The sequence below is a fragment of the Prionailurus viverrinus genome, chromosome F2 (assembly GCF_022837055.1).
Source record: "Prionailurus viverrinus isolate Anna chromosome F2, UM_Priviv_1.0, whole genome shotgun sequence".
Taxonomy (NCBI): domain Eukaryota; kingdom Metazoa; phylum Chordata; class Mammalia; order Carnivora; family Felidae; genus Prionailurus; species Prionailurus viverrinus.
The window spans coordinates 3,580,003-3,597,705 of NC_062578.1; the positions used below are offsets into that span (position 1 = coordinate 3,580,003).

Here is a 17,703-nt window from a genome sequence, read left to right on the forward strand (position 1 = left end):
TCTAGTGTTGTTTCTGTATCTAATGAGCTGCAATATTCAAGCCCGTTATTCCCTGTGCTTTTGTCCAGCACAAGAGTGAAATGATGAATTTGAAAACTGCGCTTCCCTATTGGTGGGTCTTAGCCACTAAGTAAATCTTGGAACTTTCCTTTCGAGATCATTCAGAACAGTGTCAAGGGTCAAAGGAGCAGTGGCCCTGTCTAGGAGTTACTGATCAAATTGCAACCAAAACAAACAAGCAAGCAGAAAAACAAAATGAAAAGCAGCTCTCTTCCTCTCTATTTGAAAAAAGTGACTAATTCAGCCGAATTCAAAGAACAGGCAAAAGTGTGGCAAAATGTACGTTTAGATACATTGATATCTATCTGTATATAGCTTTAGAGACACAACTGCCTCTCCTAGGTGCTGGGTTGTTGTTTGGTTTAATATGCTCTTCTCACCCCTAGGTTTTACACGGAATCCCACATATAGGGTCTTACATTATTTTGGACAGAGTATTTACATTTAAATCTTTAATTCATTAAGACTTGTTGCTAGTATATTGCTTAAAATTGTATCCCATTTTATTTTCTTCTAAAAGGATAGGCAGCTATGTTTGTACCATTTATTATAACCAGTCTTTTAAACACTTGATTAAAAGAAAAACATCTCGGGGCGCCTGGGTGGCGCAGTCGGTTAGGCGTCCGACTTCAGCCAGGTCAAGATCTCGCGGTCCGTGGGTTCGAGCCCCGCATCAGGCTGTGGGCTGATGGCTCAGAGCCTGGAGCCTGTTTCCGATTCTGTGTCTCCCTCTCTCTCTGCCCCTCCCCCGTTCATGATCTGTCTCTGTCCCAAAAATAAATTAAAAAAACGTTGAAAAAAAAATTTTTAAAAAATAAAAGAAAAACATCTCTATCGTGTATTAAAAGTTCAAGTACATTGAGATCTACTTTGTAGTTTTTTCCATTTCTACTAATTTATTTACATATCAATAACATGCTGATTGGATTAAATGACAAACATATTCAGACATGACTCACTCAGCTCCTCCCAAGCCCTACTGCGGCTCTTAGCATTTTTGGATATTCTGGAGGCTATTTTAATACTTTCTTTGGACTTAATTTGTTCTCCTAGAAAATTTCACCAAGTATGTGGCATATCCTTGCAAGGCTTTAGAGTTTGGTATCTATCCTTCAATAAAAGATACAAATTACTTGAAAGCAATATATGCTTTGAAAAATCTAAACATTTTTGTTTTTTTATGTTTTATTTGTTTTTTGAGAGAGAGAGACAGAGGGAGAGAGAGAGAGAGAGAGCAGGAGGGGGAGGGGCAGAGAGAGGGGACAGAGGATCTGAAGTGTGCTCCTCCCTGACAGGCTGACAATTAGTGAGCCCAACGCAGGGCTTGAACTCAGGAACCACGAGATCATGACCTGAGCCAAAGCCCGAAGCTCAACCAACTGAGTCACCCAGGTGCTCCAAACATCTAAGGATTTTATAGGTTTTTCCCTCCAGATCTTTACTATTTTCCCCTGGTGTGTATTGTAACTAAGAAAAACACCTTTTCTTTTAAATTCCAATTAGCGTTTCGTGGAGAATTCTTTACGTGCACAATTATATTTTTAATAATGGGTTGATTTTATTTTCTTAATATTTATAAAACTTTATTTTTTTTATCTCACTATGTTTGTAGAACTCATGAAACATTTTTTGAAAAATACTGGAGACCGTGAACACCTTTATCTAGTACCTGATTTTAATTGACATGGTCTCGCTGCTTCAACATGTGGGAATTTTTTTTTTTTTTTGCTTTTTAAAATGATTTAAAAAAAAATTTTTTTTTCAACGTTTATTTATTTTTGGGACAGAGAGAGACAGAGCATGAACGGGGGAGGGGCAGAGAGAGAGGGAGACACAGAATCAGAAACAGGCTCCAGGCTCTGAGCCATCAGCCCAGAGCCTGACGCGGGGCTCGAACTCACGGACCGCGAGATCGTGACCTGGCTGAAGTCGGACGCTTAACCGACTGCGCCACCCAGGCGCCCCTAAAATGATTTTTAATAAAACTTAATAGCTTAGTCACCCCAAACTGCTTAATGAGGACTTTTTATGAGACAGGTGCTATGCCATGCCCGACTCTTTGAACATACCTGCGAAAAGATACAGCCTGCGGTCCTTGCGTGCACACGTTTTCATGGTGCATAGATAGAAGAGCGTTAGACATAATATGTCAGCACACTATGGGGTAGGTAGGAATGTGCTAGTGGGTATGACAAATGACAGGTAGAACAGGGAAATGAGGGCAGAGGCATGCGGAGAGCTGTAACTTCAAATAGATGGATGAAGATAGGACTTACTGGGATGATTTTTGAGGTGAAAGCAGAGGAAGTCAGGATGAGAGCCATGGGCGTATTTAGAGAGAGACCACGGTAGGCTCAGGCAACAGCCAGGGATATTCAGGAAACATCGTGAGATTTTCTCCTATTCCTGTTTTTCTTAGAGTTTTTATTAGAAATTACAGCTCAGGGGCGCGTGGGTGGCGCAGTCGGTTAAGCGTCCGACTTCAGCCAGGTCACGATCTCGCGGTCCGGGAGTTCGAGCCCCGCGTCGGGCTCTGGGCTGATGGCTCAGAGCCTGGAGCCTGTTTCTGATTCTGTGTCTCCCTCTCTCTCTGCCCCTTCCCCGTTCACGCTCTGTCTCTCTCTGTCCCAAAAATAAATAAACGTTGAAAAAAAAAAAAAAAGAAAGAAATTACAGCTCAGTTTGACCAAATGTCCTTTCAGACTCTAATGGAGAGGACAAAATCTCCCCCCCCCCCAACCTATCTATTATTGATACTATTAATAGGTTATGTATATTTACCTTGATGAAATTAATTACATTGGTAATAACTTCTTGGTATTTATCCAGGTTTGCTATTTTGACATACAGCCTATTTGGTCATAGTATAATTTCATTTGTCACTTGTAGGATTCTATAAGTGAATAGTGTATTTAAATTATTACATCTATCTTTATATTAACAGTGGTCTTTTGTTTCTTCATATGATTTATGTCAGCTTTTATTACTTGTTTTCATTTTAGTTTGACTTTGTAACACGAAGAGACTTCAATAATTTCATGCTGGAATAATTTCTTCTTTAAGAATTAGATAAAACTTAGTTTTGAACCCATCTGTCCCTGATGCCGTTTGTGAAGTAAAGCTTTCAGGAATTTTAAAATTTAATTAAGCCTGCTTAATAGAACATAAACTAGTCAATTGGCCATATAACAATAAGAAGACAAAGTGAAATATTGCTTGAATTATTGAGGAAATCATCTTGGAATTAAAACAAATGCTGTAATAGCATTTCTACAGCCATGTGAACTAGTTAACAATGTATTCTGCTTGTTACATTGAAGTTCCATCCATCTAGCATTTGACTTTTCACCCACTTTTGCTACATAGAATCTCGTTTCAATGGAGTCTTTGAAAGTGATGGAATTATTTTTAGTCATAGCTTTAAATAATCCAGGAAAATTTGCTCAAATGTTTCAACATTTTGCCTCACTAAAGTAAATGGTTTTCTTGCATATTAAAATTCATTGATATTATTATTATATCCTGATTATTTTTAGAGCTGCAATTTCTTATTCATTCAAATTTTATTCTCGATTGTAATATTTACCAGAATCCAAAAATTACTGCATACTTCAACATCACTTGAGGCAGAAACTCTATGAATTCAGAAATATTAAAATTTCAGTCGTTCTTTTTTTAAACATATAACCGGCTATACATTTTTGCTGTGACTTTTCATTTTAAAACAACATAAATTTAGACTAGAAATGACTGTAGGAAGCCTCCTGTTGTATCCCTTTACATATATGGACTGTTTTCACAAATTAACATGCAGACGAGATGAAGAAATGAGTGAATGCACCCTCAAGAGGGTCACATTGCCTTTCTTGAACTGCTTTGTCCGTGATAAATTCTGATCCCTATCCCATCTACTCCTGGCCCTTCCAGCACCGTTCTCTATCCCCCTGATCACACCAATTCAATGTGAAAGATGCTATTTTAAAATCAGCCCAAATCCCTTTCTTCTTCTGCATTGCTTCTTCCAGATTCTAAATTATAGTCGATTTCTCATAGTTGGTTCACCCCCTACTTCCGGTGGTGATGTGATGTGATCTTCCTGGATACAGTTCCATACCTCATTTTCCAGTTGGATAATCTCCGCTGTTACACTTGATTTCCTAGCAGCCCAATAGCACCAGTTCTCGTGACCAATGTAGACTCCTTCCTTGGCCAAATGGTTCTCCCTTCAGAAGGCTCAATCTTCCGCCCTGCCACCTGGCAGCCACTGTGAGCCCAGGTGTAATCTGTGGGTGTTAATGTATTCACCAGCACTCACACCTCAGAGACGGCCGTCTGCTCGGTCAACTGTTATTCTGCAGATTCCTTTGAAACCTGAACGTGAAGGCAGGTGCACAGGGCCAGAGGACCCTCTGACCCCATTCAGGAAAGCCGTTCAATTACAATTTCCTCTCAAACTCTTACCCCATAATACACGTAGTAAGTCGAGTTTTTTTTCCCCCACAATTGACATAAACAAAAAGTGATTACGTAATAGTATATATAATACAAAAGTGATTTGTTTATTCCGTGTTGACATGTAATTGTTTTCCTAACATGAACAGAAAAGCATGTGGTTGTATCTAGTGTTAGCCTAGTCGTTTTGTCTGTGAAGCAACGTATTTGAAATCATTCCTCAAAGTCACATTTAATTTCCTTTTCAGCCAAGAGTCAGGGCTTTAGGAAAATGATTTACTGCACTTAACAATATGTCGAGAGAGATGAGTCAAATGCTAATGTGAAATTCTAGGTAACTGTTTTCCATCACTGTCATCAGTGAGCCGCAGTACTTGTCTTACAGTCTGGAGATGGAAATCTTACTTGCTTGTTCTGACATCACGCGAGGGTAGTGATTGTGACCCTCACAGACTGTCTACCTGCCTTGGTTGCCACTGAAGATGTGTGTGTGTGTGTGTGTGTGTGTGTGTGTGTGTATGCGTCTGTGTGTGTGTGTTTCCTGGTGTGTGCTTAAAGTACGCCCAGGCAAAGCAGAAGTCCCTCTTTTCATCGATTAAAATTAATCCCCAAGGTTGGGGTAGGGGACAGGGATGAATAGGCAGAGCACAGAGAATTTTTAGGGCAGTTAAAATACTTAACATTATACAATAATGGTGAATACATGTCATTATATATTTGTCCAAACCCATAGAATGTACAATACCAAGAGTGAACCCTAAGGTAAACAATAGACTCAGGGTGCCTTGTGATCATGGTGTGTCAATGTCAGTTCATTATTTGTAACAAATGTACCCTTCTGGTGGAGGATGTTGATGATGGGGAAGGCTGTGCATGTGTGGAGGCAGGAAGAATATGGGAACTCCCTGGGCTTTCCCTACAATCTTGCTGTAAACCTTAAACTCCTCTATAAAAATCGTCTTTAAAAAACAAAAAATACAAACCACTTCCCAGCTATGGGCAAAATTAACTTCATATACCAAAGCTGTGGCAGATAGATAAATTCCTCTTGAAAATCTCATATTAGATAGAATATCCTCTAAGGGAAGGAGGAAAGGGTGAAGAAGACAAATGATTTTATGAAGTTTCCCTTCTAACAGGTGAGTGGAACTCAAAAACATTCAGTTCATAAACTGAGTTGTTAGGTTTGTAATCGTTTAATAGAATAAACCTATAAATATCTATTTTAATACCTGCCCCACTTTTGTTCCTATTGATTACCATCCTTTACCAATCTCTTGCCCTTTCCTCATGTACATACCCAAGGCGACATGATAGAATAGTCATGCTGATACATGATCTGATCAAAATGCACATTTGATTTGCATCATAAAATGTGAATGAAAATGAAAAAGACAGCTGGATTTATTGGTGCAGATTTCTGATTTTGCAGCCAGATGACATCCATCATTACTCATGATGTATAACCTATATTTTCCAACCCGACAGTACCAGGCTGATTAAATATGCATTCAAAGCATATTTGCAAAGCTCAGAAAAATTTAAACACATTATCTCAATCCTGTTCACTGAGAAAGTGAATATTCTTGCATTTATTAAGAAATGTGTCTGTGTCAAGGCTTGAACTTGTGATTGCCGAAAGATAGCCATATTTGATCTTTTATTAAAGACAAAACTAAATTATCTCTCCAGGGTGAGATTTTACAATTGAAAATTATTTGTTCTGATTTTTTGCAATTACATTTGAATAAAAACTTCAAGATTGAAGTACACATGTAAAGTAGCTGCCCATTGCCGATTGCTGAGGCAACCATATTTAACTTATACATGTTTAGTCTCATATTTACGCTTAAGATGCTCATATGGTTATTTTGTTATTTAGCAGTAGATATTATTTGTTGTACACTTACTATGGAATATAAGGATTGACCTGTTGCATTCCACCATCCCATATATTTCACTGACTCACCAACTCCTAATACAATGATATAATAATGATTATATCAGTGTTATGTGTCAATGCAAAACGTAAGCCAAGCTCATAAGTCCCCATTAAGCCAAAATGGAGTAAAAAAAATCACACAAACATTGGGACCTTGAATGGGGTTGTCTTACATCTACAGAAAAGTAGGAGAGAATTGATATCTTTGCAGTATTATGTCCAGTGATCCATGACATAACATAGAGTTCCATTATTTAAAAAATAATGTTATGTTTGTTGATATTCAATCAAACCAGGTGACCTTTGTGCTGTTACAAAAATAAAATGTAACCAAGTAAATTTTAAAATCTAATTCACTTTGTTAAGCCATTTATGAATCAGGCAGCATTCCATCCAGCAAGTAGAAAGAAGCTCTAAGGTTCTGTACAAGATGGAAGGCTTTTTATTATAGGCAGATATGGGGAGGGACAACTAGAGAAGAGAGAAAGAAAGAAAGAAAGAAAGAAAGAAAGAAAGAAGAAAGAAGGAAAGAGGAAGGAAGGAAGGAAAGAAAGAAGGAAAGAAAGGAGGAAAGAAGAAAGAAAGAAAGAAAGAAAGAAAGAAAGAAGGAAAGAAGGAAAGAAAGGAGGAAGAAAGAAAGAAAGAAAGAAAGAAAGAAAGAAAGAAAAAAGAAAGAAGGAAAGAGAGGAGGAAGAAAGAAAGAAAGAAAAAAGAAAGAAGGAAAGAAAGGAGGAAGAAAGAAAAGAAAGAAAGAAAGAAAGAAAGAAAGAAAGAAGGGAAGGAAGGAAGGAAGGAAGGAAGGAAGAAGGAAAGAAGGGAGGAAGGAGGAAGGGAGGAAGGAGGAAGAGAGGAAGGCAGGAAGATTATCTCCTTAGTCCTGACCAGAAAATTCCTCACTACATTTCTGGGAGAGGTTGCAAGTGAAATTAGATTAGGTTTTAGGCCCTGGTTTGGTGAAGGCCTAACAAATGTGACTACATTTGGGGCTTGTGTTTTCTTTCTAACAAGGTATTGCTTTGTGTCTATACTGTTCCATGCTAAACTCCCTTAGTAACTCACCTGCTAATATCTCATGTCATAATGTCTATAGATTCCCAAGGATTTTCTATGTTCAAAATTATGTTGGGGTGTCTGAGTGGTTCAGTGGGCTAAGCGTCTGACTTCAGCTCACATCATGAGTTTACGCCCACTGTCAGCTCAGATTCTGTCCTTCCCTCTCTCTCTGCCCCTCCCCCACTTGTGCATACACTCTCTCTCTCTCAAAATATAAGTAAAGAAATTATCTTCTCTCTGAACAATAAAACTTTCATTTCTTCTTTCAATTCTCATGCATTTTATTAGCTCTTTTCTTGCCTTACTGTGAGAAGACCTGAAGACAGATTGAGGAAAACTGAAGATAGTGGATATTTTTGTCTCATTTCTGATCTCAGGGAGAAATGTCTCAATGAATCAAAGTTAACTATGATGTTTCTAAAAAAATATATATCCTCTTTATAATATGAAGATTCTCTTTTGTATACTCAGGTTTTTGAGTCTCTATCAACTGTATTTTGTAATGCTTCTTTGCATCTATAGAAATGATTATCTAATTTTCTTCATTTTTAAGCTTTTTTCCTACTTTCAATGTGATGAAATATAGTACTTTTTTCTGCGTGTGACTTTATCTTGTCTATTGCTCAGAGTGGGCAAACTTTACTGTTCTGTCATCAAGTTACTGATTCTTATATCATCGTCACTGTATTACTGAGCCAATTTTGTTATTATTTTTTTAATGTTTATTTATTTTTGAGAGGGAGAGAGTGTGTGTGTGAGAGACAGAGAGTGTGAGAAGGAGAGGGGCAGAGAGAGAGGGAGGCAGAGAATTCCAAGCAGGCCCTGCACTGTCAGTACAGGGCCTGACACGGAGCTCGGTCTCAGGAACTGTGAGATCAAGACCTGAGCCGAAGTTGGCCACTTAACTGACTGAGCCACCTAGAACCTCAGGAAGGTTCTTTTTTTTTAATTTATGTTAGCACATTTTTTAGTTCTACAATTTTCCTTTTATTTTCATAATTTGTATTTCTTTGCTGAGAGTTTGTAATTTTTCATTTGATTCAAGAGAATTTGTCATTTCTTGTTGACATATTTTTATTAGGGTGGCTTTAAAGTCCTTGTCAGATAATTCCAGGATGTAATTCATCTAGTTGGAGTTAGCTCTCTTTACTCATTTAAATTGTGATTTTCCTGGGTCTTCGAGGGACATGCTATTTTATTATATCCTGGCCACTTTGGTTGTTATGTTGAGACTGTGGCTCTTACATAAGATTTTTTTTTTCTTTTTAGCAGGAATTCACTCTACCACAAAGGTCCTAGCCTAGTTTTGTAGGCTGTGGTTCCATTGACAATATACTTCTTAGAGTCTGTCTGGCGTCTTGGGTCTGATTGATTTCTCACTGTTCCCTGCTGATGCGATTTGAGGAAGCGGAAGGAGCTCTCTCAGCCTGGGCGCCCCCTGGTGCCACTAAGTGGACAAAGGGATGCTTTATCCAGCAGTGGGTTGAAGTTCCTCCGCTGGATGGTTGGTGTCCTCTTTGCCGTTGCTACCGTCCTGGGATCCCTACTGAGTTCTTTTTCCCTTGATCTTTCAGAGGTCACCTTGCATTTCAGTTGTGTCTTGCAAGTTTTTGAGTGTTTATACTCCCGGAGTGGGGAGCAAAGGGAGCTGAACCCATACCCTCATTTCCGGACCAGAAGCCATTCTAAATCATTTTGATAGCCAATTCTCTCATGGCTGGAGGTTGAGCGTTTTTTCTGGATGTTTAATAACAAGCTGTGTTCCCAGGTTCATTAGCCGTCTCTTCACTAATTGTTTGCAATTCCCCTCTCAGTCGATGTGAGCTTTTTAAATTAAGATATATTTATATGTTTTCTAGGTACCTTTGCTCTAAATAACTCCTCAGCTTCTTGTACTTCTTTAGCTATTTCTCACATGTATCTTGATATAATATTTTAAGACATTGACATTACTGTAAGTGACAGAAGTAAACCCATTAGTTTACAATGTGAAACATGTTGAGAGTTGAGGATAACAGTCTTCACCATTATTCCAAGTTTGCAGGGAAAGGAAGCATGAAATATGCAGTGATATGACAGGAAAGGAATACCTATGTGTTTCTTGTGTGTTTTTGTTTGCTTGTTTGTTTTGTTGTTGTTGTTTTTGCAAAAGTGCTTGAGTGAATCGGGGCAATTTTATTTAATTTGAATTAGCTCTTTCATCAACATCTTCAGGGTCATTTATTTTTATATGTCCAAGGGGGTGCATAATAGAGGTTCAATAAATATTTATTAAGTTAATGGCATAGAGGCTCGAGCACCGTACCTTCCTATAGAAGTCATAATCTCTCATATTGCCTAATAGAGACTGTACACGTAAGAGGTATCTATGAATATGAACGGAAGATGATGACATTGTGAGCGAACAGGGGACCACCAAACGGTGGGAAGAGAAAGGAGGTGATGGCTGTATTCCTACAATGTTATGTAATTCATTCCGTATTTTAATAAAATGTTTCTCACCTCTAGGGCAAAAAAGAGAGGCGAAAAGACACCCAATCATTTCAAGGTCTTTGCTATCGCATAAGATATTTCGTGAACATACTGACGATGGTATCATTTTCACTCCTTTTTGTTTCAGGTTCAGGTTCTTCGGAACGCTGGAGAAGAAGTGAACCTGACAGTGTCATTTTTAAAAAGAGCGCCCGCTTTCCTCAAACTCCCACTGAACGAAGACTGCGCATGTAAGCATTTATGAAGAATAGGTAAAATGCTCGCATCATCATATTTATTTTCGAAACCGTTATTTGCTGACAGTAATTGATAATTTCGTATTAAAGTTGGGATTTCTGCCTGAATACAAATATTTTTTATATCACACAGCATTTTATGAATGCTTATGCAAAGGGGACAGATGCTAGTTTATTTTTTTTAACTTGTTTTATTTTTTATCTTGTAATTCACGTCCAAGTTAGTTAGCATATAGTGCAACAATGATTTCAGGAGTAGATTCCTTGATGCCCCTTCCCCATTTAGCCCATCCCCCCTCCCACAATCCCTCCCGTAACCCTCTGTTTATTCTCCATATTTGTGAGTCTCTTCTGTTTTGTCCCCCTCCCTGTTTTTTTATTATTTTTGCTCCCCTTCCCTTAGGTTCATCTGTTTTGTCTCTTAAAGTCCTCATGTGAGTGAAGTCATATGATTGTTGTCTTTCTCTGACTAATTTCACTTAGCATCATACCCTCCAGTTCCATCCACGTAGTTGCAAATGGCAAGATTTCATTCTTTTTGATTGGCGAGTAATACTCCTTTGTATATATACACCACATCTTCTTTATCCATTCATCCATCGATGGACATTTGGGCTCCTTCCATGCTTTGGCTATTGTTGATAGTGCTGCTATAAACATGGGGGGGGGTGCACGTGTCCCTTCGAAACAGCACACCTGTATCCCGTGGACAAATGCCTAGTAGTGCAATTGCTGGGTCTAGGGTAGTTCTATTTTTAGTTTTTTGAGGAACCTCCATACTGCTTTCCAGAGTGGCTGCACCAGCTTGCATTCCCACAGATGTTAGTTCTGTTTCAGAATGCATTCAGCACATTTACAGTTATTTTCTAGCCTGTAACTGGAGACACATTATTTATTTTAAAAATAAATATTTTAATAGTATCCTATTATGTGCATTGTATATCTCTATTACATTTCATTCATAATATCTGATGAATATGCTTTCTCTAACTAGAAAATGATATAATCCTATGTGGCTCCTGGACTTCTAAACAAGCATTTACACTTGTCATGGAAGGAAGCACCAGTCTAGGTAGTAATGGAATAATTTTCATAAGAGTTAACTTCAAAATGTCTGTATCAATTTGTACATTAAGAAATAAAACATTATCAAACATTTTTGCTAAAAATCAAAGAAGAATATATCTTTTAACTGAGGCATAATTTGCATGCAATGAAATACAAAGATCTTAAATGCACAATTGGATTGCTTAATCTACATGCCTTTAAATCACAGAAGGGTTCCTCCATGGCCCTTCCCAATAAATAACACCCCAAGAAACAACCATTAATTTAATTTCTTATCATTATATATTCCTTCTCTTTCTTGTAGAACTTTTTTAGAACACAAGCATACTGTATTTACTCTTTTATGTCTAATTTCTTTCACTATGAAAAATCACGTGTGTTTTAAATTTCAGTCATTTGTTCATTCACATTGCTGTGAATATTCCATTAGATAAATAGAATAAAGTTTGCTAATCATTCTCTGATTGATAGATAAGGGACCTTGTTTCCTGTTCGTTGCCATTATAAATAAAGCTACTATGAACATTCTTGTAGGAGGCTTTGGAAATCTTCCAATTTTATGTTCACTACCATAAGTACTTAGGAGTGGGGTTGCTCAGTCACCAGGTAGATGTATAATTAACTTGTTAACTGCCAAAAAGCATTTCTACAGAGAACGTTTATTTAAAAACCTCTTTTTCTCCACTCCAGCTATGTATGAGAGTTCTGACTGCTCTACATTTAATTCAATATTTTATGGTCAAAGATTTTTTTTAGCTCTTCTATCGAGTGTAGAGTGGTGTCTTATTATACTAGTACTTTGCATATCCCTGAAGACTAATTATGATTAGCTCCTTATCATGTACCATTTGCATATATTACTGGAGATCTGCATATCTTAGTTTGTAATGTGCGTGCTCAAATTTTGCCCATCTCTCTATTGGTATATCTTTATATTATTGTAGTGCAGGAGTTTAAGAAAATATGCTGTACATAATCTCTGTCAGCTCATGTATTACAACACTTTTCTCTCAGTCTATGGATAACTATGTTTTCCCTAAAGGTGTCTTAGGTTTGCAGAAGTTTTCCATTTTGACAAACTCCAATTTACCATTTTGTGGCTGCTCTTACTGCATATGGCTATTGTTTTCCGTATCTTCTCTAAGAAATACTTGCTTACCCCAAGGTTGCAAAGAGACTCCCCGACATTTTCCTGGAGCTTCATGACACTGGCCTTTACGTTGAGGTTTAGAGTCCATCTTATACCAATTACTATCTTGTGTCTGAGCTAGGAATTTAGAATCAAGAAATTACTTTCTTATTTCCATTAATTTTTGTGTTCATCCTTCCACCTTAGCTGCCGTGTTAATCCCCTAGGACAGGTTCTCCAATTTTGCAATTGTTCATGATTATTTAGCTGTTCTATACCCTTTGCATTGCTGCATATATTTTAGAAATAGCATGTCAATTTCTATAAAATCCAGTTACAATTCTCCATGAGATGAAGTCGGATTTATAGATAATTTGTAGAATTAACATATTAACAACTTGAAATCTGTAAGCCCATGAACATGACATAACTTTCTATTTATTTATGTTCTCATTTTTCTCAGCAACATTTTAGTATTTTCAGTGGGAAAGTCTTACATATCTTTCATTAAACTGATTTCTAAGCATTTCTTATTCTATCATAAATGGCATTTAAAATAATTTTAGTGCCCATATTGTTGCTAACACATAGATGTACATTTATATATTCTGCATCATAGGCTTAATTTTCTTATTAGTTCAGGTAGGACTTTCTGTCTGTTCTTATAGGCTCTCACCTTATACAGTTATGTTATCTGCAACTATTGAATTCTCCTTCTTTCTTTACAATCTGTATTTTTAAAATTTCTTTTTCTTGCCTATTTCAGTGGCCAGGACTTCCAGTAAAATGTTGGGCAAAGTCTTGAGGGCAGATATCTCTCTTTTGCTCAAGATATTAGGAGAAATTTCCAGTCTTTTACTGTTAAGCATGACATTCATATATATGCTCACTTATACCTTTTATTTAGGTTGAAGAAGTGCTCTTTTATTCCTAGGTTACTGAGGATTTTTCTTTTCCTTTTTAACATAAGTTGATGTTGAATTGTCACAAATACTTTTTATACCCATTGAAAGATTATATTTTTAATCTTTTTTTTATTCTGCTGATATGGTGTATTTTTATTTTTTATTGTATTTGTATGAATATAATCTATTGTCAAATAGGTTTCCATACCACACTAGTGCTCATCCCAACAGGTGCCCTTCTCAATGCCCATCACCCACATTCCCCTCATCCGGCCCACCATCCACCCTCAGTTTGTTCTCTGCATTTAAGACTCTCTTATGGTTTGCCTCCCTCCCTCTCTGTAATTTTTCTCCTTCCCTTCCCCCATGGTCTTCTGTTGAGTTTCTCAAGATCCACATATGAGTGAAGCATATGGTATCTGTCTTTCTCTGACTGACTTATTTCACTCAGCATAATATTCCAGTTCCACCCACATTGCTGCAAATGGCAAGATTTCATTTTTTCTCACTACCAAGTAGTATTCCATTGAATATATAAACCACATCTTCTTTATCCATTTGTCAGTTGATGGGCATTTAGGCTCTTTCCATAATTTGGCTGTTGTTGAAAATGGTCCTATAAACATTGGGTTACAGGTGCCCTATGAATCAGCACTCCTGTAACCTTAGGATGAATTCCTAGTAGTGCTATTGCTGGGTCACAGGGTAGTTCTATTTTTAACTTTTTGAGGAACCTCCACACTGTTTTCCAGAGCGGCTGCACCAGTTTGCCTTTCCGCCAAGAGTATAAGAATGTCCCCCTTTCTCCACATCCTTGCCAGCATCTGTAGTTTCTTGATTTGTTAATTTTAGCCACTCTGACCAGCATGAGGTGGTATTTCAGTGTGGCTTTGATTTGTATTTCCCTGATGAAGAGTTACGCTGAGTGTCTTTTCATGTGTGTGTTGACCATCTGGATGTCTTCTTTGGAAAAGTGTCTATTCATGTCTTCTGTCCATTTCTTCACTGGATTATTCATTTTTCAGGTGTGGAATTTGGTGAGTTCTTTATAGATTTTGGATACTAACCCTCTATCTGATATGTCATTTGCAAATACCTTCTCCCATTCGGTCAGTTGCCTTTTAGTTTTGTTGATTGTTTCCTTTGCAGTGCAGAAGCTTTTTATCTTGATAAGATCCCAATAGTTCATTTTTGCTTTTAATTTCCCTGCCTTTGGAGATGTGTTGAGTAAGAAATTGCTGTGGCTGAGGTCAAAGAGGTTGTTGCCTGCTTTCTCCCTTAGGGTTTTGATGGTTTCCTATCTCACATTTAGGTCTTTCATCTATTTTGAGTTTATTTTTTGTGAATGGTGTAAGAAAGTTGTCTAGTTTCATTCTTCTGCATGTTGCTGTCCAGTTCTCCCAGAACCATTTGTTAAAGAGACTGTCTTTTTTCCATTGGATACTCTTTCCTGCATTGTCAAAGATTAGTTGGCCACACATTTGTGGGCCCAGTTCTGGGTTCTCTATTCTATTTCATTGGTCTATGTGTCTGTTTTTGTGCCAATACCAGACTGTCCTGATAATTACAGCTTTGTAGTAGAGGCTAAAGTCTGGGATTGTGATGCCTCCCGCTTTGATTTTCTTCTTCAATATTATTTTGGCTAATTGGGGTCTTCTGTGGTTCCACACAAATTTTAGGATTGCTTGTTCGAGCTTTAAGAAGAATTTTGATTGGGATTGCATTGAATGTGTAGATTGCTTTGGGTAGTATTGACATTTTAATAATATTTATTCTTCCTTTCCATGAGATTGGAATGTTTTTCCATTTCTTTGTATCTTCTTCAATTTCCTTCATAAGCTTTCTATAGTTTTCAGCATACAGATCTTTTACATCTTTAGTTAGGTTTATTCATAGGTATTTTATCATTCTTGGTGCAATTGTAAATGGGACCAGTTTCTTTATTTCCCTTTTGTTGCTTCATTATTAATGTATAAAATGCAATTTTATTGTACATTAATTTCTGTACATTAATTTTGTATCCTTCAGTTTTGCTGAATTCATGTATCAGTTCCTGGAGTCTTTTGGTGGAGTCTTTGGGTTTTCATGTAGAGTATCATGTCACCTGTGAAACTGAAAGTTTGACTTCTTCTTTTCCAATGTTGATGCCTTTGATTTCACTTTGTTGTCTGATTGCTGATGCTAAGATTTCCCACACTATGTTAAACAACAGCAGTGAGAGTGGACATCCCTGTCGTGTTCCTGACCTCAGGGGGAAAGCTCTGAGTTTTTCCCCATTGAGGATGATATTAGCAGTAGGCTTTTCAGACATGGCTTTTATGATGTTTAGGTATGTTCCTTCTATCCTGACTTTCCTGAGGGTTTTAAGAAAGGATGCTGTATTTTGTCAATACTTTTTCGTCATCTATTGAGAGGATCATATGGGTCTTATCCTTTCTTCTATTAATATGATGTATCACATGGATTAATTTGAGAATATTAAACAGCCATGCAGCCTGGGAATGAATCCCACTTGATCATGGTGTGAATAATTCTTTTCATATGCTGTTGAATTCAATTTGCTAATATCTGGTTGAGAATTTTTGCATTAATTTCATCAGGGATATTAGCCTGTAGTTCTTCTTTTTTGTGGGGTCCCTCTCTGGTTTAGGAATCAAGGTAATGCTGGCTTCATAGAATGAGTCTGGAAGTTTTCTTTCCATTTCTATTTTTTGGAATAGCTTGAGAAGGATAGGTATTATCTCTGCTTTAAATGTCTGGTAGAATTCCCCAGGAAGCCATGTGGTCCAAGGCTCTTATTTGTTGGGACATTTTTGATAACTGATTCAATTTCTTCACTAATTATGGGTCTGTTCAAATTTTCTATTTCTTCCCATTTGAGTTTTGGTATTGTGTGAGTGTCTAGGAATTTGTCCATTCCTTCCAGGTTATCCTGTTTGTTGGCATATAACTTTTCATAGTATTCTATGATAATTCCTTGTATTTCTGAGGGATTGGTTGTGATAAATACATTTTCATTCATGATTTTATCTATTTGGGTCCTCTCTCTTTTCTTTTTGAGAAGCCTGGCTAGAGGTTTATCAATTTTGTTTATTTTTTCGAAAAACCAACTCTTGGTTTCATTGATCTGTTCTACTGTTGGCTTTGTTTTGTTTTGTTTTGGATTATGTATTGTTTATTTCTGCCCTGATCTTTATGATATCTCTTCTTCTGCTGTTTTTGAGGTTTCTTTGTTGTTCTGCTTCTAGTTCCTTTAGGTATGCTATTAGATTTTGTATTTCGGATTTTTCTTGTTTCTTGAGATAGGCCTGGATTGCAATGTATTTCCCTCTTAGAACTGCCTTTGCTGTATCCCAAAGGGTTTGAATTGTTGTGTTTTCATTTTCATTTGTTTCAATATATATTTTTTATTTCTTCTTTAATTGTCTGGTTGACCCATTCGTTCTTTAGTAGGATGTTCTTTAACCTCCATGCATTTGGAGGTTTTCCAACCTTTTTCCTGTGGTTGATTTCATGTTTCATAGCATTGTGATCTGAAAGTGTGCATGGTATGATCTAAATTCCTTTATATTTATTGAGGGCTGTTTTGTGACCCAGTATATGATCTATCTTGGAGAATGTTCCATGTGCACTGGAGAAGAAAGTATATTCCATTGCTTTGGGATGCAGAGTTCTAAATATATTTGTCAAGTCCATCTGGCCCAGTGTATTATCCAAGGCCATTGTTTCTTTATTGATTTTCTGCCTAGATAATCTGCCCATTGTTGTAAGTGGAGTATTAAAGTCCCCTGCAATTACCACATTCTTACCAACAAGATTGCTTAGGTTTGTGATTGTTTCATATATTTGGGTGCCTTCGAATTCAGTGCATAAACACTCATAACTGTTAGCTCTTCTTGATGGATAGACACTGTAATTATTATATAATGCCCTTCTTCATCTCTTGTTACAGTCTTTAGTTTAAAATCTAGCTTGTCTGATATAAGTATGGCTACTGCAGCTTTCTTTTCACTTCCAGTAGCATAATAGGTAGTTCTCCATCCCCTCACTTGCAATCTGAAGGTGTCCTCAGGTCTACAATGAGTCTCTTGTAGACAGCAAATAGGTGGGTCTTGTTTTTTTTTTTTATCCATTCTGATACCCTATGTCTTTTGATTGGAACATTTAGTCCATTTATATTCAGTGTTGTTATTAAAAGACATGGTTTTAGAGTCACTGTGATGTCTGTAGTTTTCATGCTTGTAGTGATGTCTCTGGTCCTTTGTGGTCTTTGCAACATTTCACTCACAGAGTCCCCCTTAGGATCTCTTGTAGGGCTGTTTTAGTGGTAATGAATTACTTCAGTTTTTGTTTGTTTGGGAAAAC

At 37.2% G+C, this 17,703-nt stretch overlaps 1 protein-coding gene across 2 annotated transcripts in view; it reads left to right on the forward strand.

Annotated features, from left to right (window-relative positions):
• SNTG1 (syntrophin gamma 1) overlaps positions 1-17,703 on the forward strand; it is a 340,050-nt gene that overhangs the window by 105,308 nt on the left and 217,039 nt on the right. For both annotated transcript variants that reach the window (XM_047842783.1, XM_047842784.1), the window contains exon 7: positions 10,128-10,230. In XM_047842783.1, coding sequence (XP_047698739.1) covers positions 10,128-10,230 — 103 coding nt within the window. The remainder of the gene's footprint in view (positions 1-10,127; positions 10,231-17,703) is intronic.